Consider the following 6,444-nt stretch of genomic DNA (forward strand, 5'->3'; position numbering starts at 1 on the left):
CGGGCTGGCAGCGCAGGCAGCAGTGCGCGCTTCCCCTGCCCGCAGCCCTTTATAGCCCACGCGGGAGGCGTTGCCGCTGCTTCTTTTTTTTTCTGATGCATTCCCGAAGATTTTCATCACTCCTAAAATCTGAGCCAACTTCCAGATTCGTCATTTTTCCTTTGTTCTGTTCACGCTTTTTGTCATATTTCACTCGAAAGCTCTTATCTCACGAAGGGCGTTTTTATGCTTCTTCCGTTTCCAAGTAAATAGGTGTGATTCAAAGGAGGAGGCTCCTTGCTCAGGGCTACATTTTAATATTCCTTTGTAGTGCTACCTCTGAAATGGATCTATTCAGGCGGTGTTTAAGTGGAGGAATTCAGCAGCTCTTCTGCTGCATCTGCCCCAGCAGCTCAGCCCCTCTGTCCCATGGGGCAGCAGCCGTGCAGAGCGCGCAGTGCAGTGTTGTGTCCGGGGTGCAGAGCTGGGCAGCCAGCACGGAGGTGCAGCTCTCCTCTCTTATCTGCAGGTGGGCTTTTGTCTGGCATTAAAAGGAGTTCATCCTTCAGGGCTTGTTTAATTCTTCAGAGACCACCCAGGAGGAACGGAATATGGAAAGGCAATGAGGAGGAACTGTGCCGTTGTGATTTTATAAGCAGGAGCCTAGCAAGTGCTCCAGAAAGGCAGGGGATGGCTGTGAGCTGGAGTAACTTAAAAACCACGAGGTGCTATAGGAGAAACTGCAGAACAGCATCCAGCAGTTGAAGGTCATAGGGAAAAGAGCTACAGTCCCTGTGCACTGTACAGAGCTCACAGCTGGCAGCAGCATGGCTTGTGGTGAAGCTGCTCTTTGGTGAACGCTCCGAGCTGCTGTGACCGGGGAGGACAGAGCCGTGTGGGACTGCAGCTGACAGCCCAGCGCCAGCAGGGCTCGGTGGGCACACAGTGCTGCCCCAGGGCGGTGGGCTCAGGGCGCTGCTGCCGGCTGCGCTGCTGCTGCGTGCGTCACAGAGCGGAGCGGCACTGGCGGTGGTGCAGGGTGTGGAGGAGCAGGAATTTCTCATGTGTGTGCATGGTGAGCTGTCTGACTGCTCCCCGACAGGCCCCAACAGCCCCTTCCAACAGCCAAGTGTTCCTTAGATCATCTGCCAATGATGGGGGGAGAGTTTGGAAATAAGCAGCAAAGTTACATTGCTGAGTGGCTCCGGGTGATGCAATTCCTTCTCCTGTGTGAGGAAAGCAGCATGAGGGTGCGGGGGGGGAAGTGTTCCCTTGGACTCCCGTTCCTTGGGACTGGACACAGTGTGGGGGCAGTGGGGGCAGCGACACGGCCCCAAGGAGCACATCTCTCCCCACTGCCATCTGTACTCAGTGACTCCAGCAGAAGTTCCTGCAGAACCACATGTTGACCAGCAGAGCCCTTCAGGAGAGCAGCTCTGCTGTGCCCGCTGTGTGCCTGTCCCAGCACAGCTTTCTTTGCATGGAATTGCCTTTCTTTCATCTCTCGTTTAACCGCTGTGAGTGCCATCAGAACACACACAGCTCAAATATCTGTGATGCTTTGATACTGCCACACGGCAGCAATTAAAATGATGAGTTGTTAATTAAGATGTAAGACAACAAATTAACAATTCTAATACATTTTTAACATGATCTCCATCACACACGGCCGCAATGACTGTGTGCTGTTTGCATCGCGTTCTCCTTTGAAGGAGAGGCCAACTATTAACAAGTCAGATTCCCATGCACACTGTGAGCCCATTTCTTACATATTTCTGGCCCCAAAATGCCCATTCTGTGGCATCATAGCAGTTTCACTGCTGTTCAGGTGTGCACTTCTGTCCAACTGAAGGAGGAAAGCAGAGGTGAAAGAAGCAGCTCTGACTACAGAGGACCTGGGAGCCAGAACTGCGGGACCAGAGCGCATCTCCTTCATCTGTCCTGGAACCACACGACTTCAGTGGGCTCATAAGAGATCAAATTACTGTACAGAGCTTCCATAAAAGGTTGCAAAGCCACACCTTCATTTCTGTTTCTGAAGTGGTCTTTTTATCAGAGGAGTTCAGGCTGGAGAAGTCAGAGCTTTTGGAACCCAAGCGCACAGCCAGGCGTGCCTGGAGCTGCCTCCTGCTCCACAGCTCTGCAGGGTCAGCGCTGCTTATTGCTGCTTGAGGTGGGACAGCCGACATCTGCTTTCCACACCTACCTCACAATTTGCAGTAGCGGGTGTAATTAAAATGGGATTTTGTTAGCAAGCCATTGTTTGCTGTTTCTATAGCTGCAGGGGTGTGCCTCACTTTTCTGGGAGAAAAGTATAGCACAGGGATGGATCGACGTGCAGCCCCTCTGGCAGTGCTCTGCCAGGGGGCAGTTGGGATCCTTGGGGGGTGGTGAGTGGGGCTGTGTCTGTGCCACCCCCCTGCTGCAGCCCCACCGAACCCACCCAGTGCAGGGCAGCCCCTGGACACCCTGCACAGCGGCATTCCTCAGTGCTTTGGTAAATCAGAACTGCCTCATCTTCCCACAGATGCTTGTTGAAAGGGGTCTTAAAACTGCGCGGCTGGCTCTGTTCTTACATACACCGAACAGCACTTTTCTGAGTCATCTCTGTGATTCTGTGATTCTGTGAATTATGAGGTCATGTGGCAGAATGCAGCCAAGAATGTGTCTGAGCTGCTTTCCAGGAACAGACAGGGCTGTGGGCAGTGCCTCGCAGGAGGGTTCACCCGCCTGCAGGGGCTGTGCCCCTTTGGATTCCATATTTCCAGAGGAGCATCACCCCCTGCAGCCCAACCCCTCCCCTCACAGCCCCCCCGCCGCCCGGGCTGCACTGCACAGGGTGCTCACCAGAGCCCCGTGTCCAGCAGGTGAATAAATGAGAGGCCCAGCCAAGTAGCGAGACGAGGCACGGGTGTGCACAAATGCCAAAAGCTTTATTTGATGCCCACACTCAGCACGATGCTTAGAGGACGGGAGTGGGCTGCAGCGGTGCGGCATGAAGCGAAGCTGAGGGACCAGAGTGGAGCACTCAGAGTGCAGCCTGTGTGATCTGCTCACGGGAGGAGATCACCTTCCCGTCCTGCACCTCCTCGAAGATGGTGCGGATCTGGCGTGTGGTCACGGGCCCTGCGAGGGGAGAAGGAACTGTTCTGTATGGCAGTGCTGTGCCAGGGTTTGCTCCTACCCACACCTTAACAACTGTTATTACAGTTGCTCTACATTGATAATCTTCGAAAACATGTTTTTGGTATATTAGGAGAACAATTCCTGCCAATTCACACTTTGAAAATGTCATAAAATAGTAATTGCATTAAGTTAGAGAGCGTGGGACTGTGGCAGGAAAGTGCTATGGGTGCAGTCTGTGCTTCAGATCTGAGGGGTCCTCACCTTCTTTCACAGTCTGTGAGGCGTAGTGGGAGGTCATGCTGCAGGGGGAAATGAAATAAGGTCAAAAATGGAAAAAAGAGAGCAGACATTGAGACAAAACCATTATTGAAAGCCCTGACTTCTCTTCTTGTACCAGAATATGCTTATAAGGCTACAGGAAACCACTTTATGTCATGTTCAGAGGAAGACAGTGCAGGGGTGGTGTGTGCCAGGGATTGGGGCAAGATGGCAGTCCATTCCCAGCAATGCCTGCTCCCTGTCCTGAGCTGCACAGCACTGTGGGACCCCCACTGTGCAGTAGCAGCAGCAAAAAGGGACACCCAGTGCATGCTCAGCATCACGGCATGGGCACAGGGAGCACAGGGCACCACTGCCCCTTCCCACATCCCATCGCCTCCCACTGCGCTGCCCACGCAAACCCCACGCACTGTGCGTCCTCGCCCTCCAGCAGCCGGCGGTACGTGGCGATCTCCTGCTCCAGGCGGCACTTGACGTCCAGCAGCACCCGGTACTCGTGGTTCTGGCGCTCCATGTCGCAGCGCAGCTCGGCCAGCTGCTCCTCCACGCTGGTGATCAGCGCCTGCAGCTGGGCGAGCTGGGTGCCGTAGCGCGCCTCGGTGTCGGCCAGGGTGCCCTCCAGTGCCGCTTTCTGCGTGCGGAGGAGAGGACGGGCTCAGGGGGGCGGCGGGGAAGGGCCCCGTCCCCACGCCGGCAGGCAGCGGCCCCGCATACCGTGCTGAGCTGGGACTGCAGGTCGATCTCCAGGCTCTGGATGGTGCGGCGCAGCTCCGTGATCTCCGTCTTGCCGCTCTGCAGCTGCTCCGTGTTGATGGCCACCTCGCGGTTCAGCTCCTCCGTCTGCAAGAAGCCGAGCCGCGCGTCACAGCCCGGCGTGGGCACAGCCGTGGCCACGCAGCCGCGGGCGTCGAGCTCACCTTGCTGAAGAACCACTGCTCGGCGTCCCTGCGGTTCTTCTCTGCCAGGCTCTCGTACTGCTCCCGCATCTCGGCCAGGATCTTGGTGAGGTCAATGCCGGGAGCCGCGTCCATCTCCACGCTGATCTCTCCTCCCACCTGTCCGCGCAGCGCGTTCATTTCCTGGGCAAAAGGAAATGCGTGATACACACAGGACTGACAGCCCTAACTGCAGATGGCCCCGCACCCCGTGCCTGACCCCCTCTGCCCTGGCTACGCGTCACAGACCCGGTGGGTGCCGGCGCTAAGAGCGCTCACCTCCTCGTGGTTCTTCTTCAGGTAGGCCAGCTCCTCCTTCAGGTTCTCGATCTGCATCTCCAGGTCGGCCCTGGACAGGGTCAGCTCGTCCAGCACCCTGCGCAGCCCGTTGATGTCGGACTCCACGCTCAGGCGCAGGGCCTGCTCCGTCTCAAACCTGGCGACACAACAGCAGTGACAAAGTATGCTGAGATCACATCTGGTTGGGGCAGAGCCCCTTGGCTGCTGCTCACATCGTGCTCTGTGCACCGTGTCACAGCTGGCAAACCAGTGTCACTTCAGCCCGCAACACAGCCTTGCCTTGTCATTACTGGGCCTTAGTGCTGCTCTGGGCTTTGCTGAGCTGCATGCATGGAAGGTGAAGGCACAGCAGAAGCCCAGTGCTCACACAAGCAATAGTGAAGATATGGAGTGCCTACAGGATTTAGGTAACTGGCTGCTTTGGAAATCACATCTTCATTTTGAAGGCTTTGTTTCCACGTTACCTTTCAGGGTCTGCAATGGGAATTTTTTCCCACTTTTCATCAAACACCTCTGCAGACCTTGTTCCCTTTTTCCAGGCGATGTGACTTACTTGGTCCTGAAGTCATCAGCTGTCAGCCTGGCGTTGTCGATCTGCAGCAGGAGATTGGCATTGTCAACGGTGGCCCCCAGGACCTGGAGGGGGGAGGATGAAAAGAAAGCACTGGATGAGCATCAGAACCCAAGGGAGCAATGCACACTGAGGCTCTGGGGACAGGGACAGTTCTGGGGTAGCCTGAGGCTTTCCAAAATCTCTGTGACCTCAGTTTCCAACATTCCATCACTAAGTGTTTCAAAAGGCAGCACAGGAGTCATGTCAGATGTGAGATGAGATAACAGCGCTGGTTCCCATGCCTCAGGGCACAGGGTGGTTATGCAAGGGTCAAGCAGGAATCACCGCTCCCACCCCAGCACACAGCAGCTCTGCTGGTAGGCCGAAAGGTCAGCAGGAAGCTCCTGCATGGCAAACTTGGTGCCCTTTGGTCCTGGGATGGATTTGATTTGTTGACAGCAGAAATTGAGGAGACTGCAGAGGACAGGTGCCTAGAGCCTCTGATGTTTGTATGACAAATATAGGAGCAAAGAATGCATGCTGGGAGAAGACTGGAGGCAGAGTTTGGGAGGACATTAGCTCTGGTGCAAAGGAGACAGAGAGGAAGGAGTTTCCCTGCATCCCGTGCCAGCATCCCTGCATCTCTGCTGTGCGCGGCCTTCCCTGGAACAGGGGACAACAGTCTGCAAAGTCTGTGACTGGGTGTTTACAAATACCACCTTCATGTTCACAAATCTCACACCAGTGTTTACAAATATCATTGCAGTGCTTCACAGTTTGCTTAACTTCACAGTGCTTCCCAAGTATTGGCTTAAAAGTATCAAGAAAAGGCACATTATCAAAGCAGACCTGTCCCTAATTCTTCATTTTTGCATTATCTCTTTTCACATCGTTTTCTTCCAATGAAAATTATCTGTATTTGCATCTAGAAGAATGCAACCAGAACTGGTATTGAGAAATCTCTGAATTTCCATCCTGACACTGCACAGGTTATCTGAGATGCTCTCACCGTTGGTGCTCGCTAATGAGAGGCAGCAGTCTGCTTAACATCTGATTGGGTGTCCCACCATGTGCACCACCGCACCCACCTTGCTGCGCAGCTCCTCGATGGTCCGGTAGTAGGGGCTGTAGTCGCGCTCGGGGCCGGGCCCCTGCTTCTTGTACCACTCCCTGATCTTCACCTCCAGGTCGGTGTTGGCATCCTCCAGGGCGCGCACCTTGTCCAGGTAGGCGGCCAGGCGGTCGTTGAGGTTCTGCATCGTCTCCTTCTCG

General features: G+C 55.0%; 1 protein-coding gene across 3 annotated transcripts in view; it reads right to left on the reverse strand.

The window, feature by feature from the left end:
* Positions 1–2,885: 2,885 nt before the first annotated feature.
* Positions 2,886–6,444, reverse strand: part of LOC100543496 (keratin, type I cytoskeletal 14) — a 5,363-nt gene continuing 1,804 nt past the window's right edge. Inside the window, exons 1-8 of one of the 3 annotated variants that reach the window (XM_019623463.2) lie at positions 6,261–6,438; positions 5,173–5,255; positions 4,599–4,755; positions 4,302–4,463; positions 4,099–4,224; positions 3,795–4,015; positions 3,367–3,404; positions 2,886–3,105 (exon numbers count right to left, since the gene is read on the reverse strand). In XM_019623463.2, the coding sequence (XP_019479008.1) occupies positions 3,008–3,105; positions 3,367–3,404; positions 3,795–4,015; positions 4,099–4,224; positions 4,302–4,463; positions 4,599–4,755; positions 5,173–5,255; positions 6,261–6,431 (1,056 nt within the window). In that variant the 5' untranslated portion in view covers positions 6,432–6,438 and the 3' untranslated portion in view covers positions 2,886–3,007. Of the gene's footprint in view, positions 3,106–3,366; positions 3,405–3,794; positions 4,016–4,098; positions 4,225–4,301; positions 4,464–4,598; positions 4,756–5,172; positions 5,256–6,260; positions 6,439–6,444 lie in introns of those variants that run through there. The other 2 variants (XM_010724693.3, XM_010724692.3) reach the window with 2 other exon arrangements.

Source organism: Meleagris gallopavo, chromosome 29 (genome assembly GCF_000146605.3).
Source record: "Meleagris gallopavo isolate NT-WF06-2002-E0010 breed Aviagen turkey brand Nicholas breeding stock chromosome 29, Turkey_5.1, whole genome shotgun sequence".
Classification (NCBI taxonomy): domain Eukaryota; kingdom Metazoa; phylum Chordata; class Aves; order Galliformes; family Phasianidae; genus Meleagris; species Meleagris gallopavo.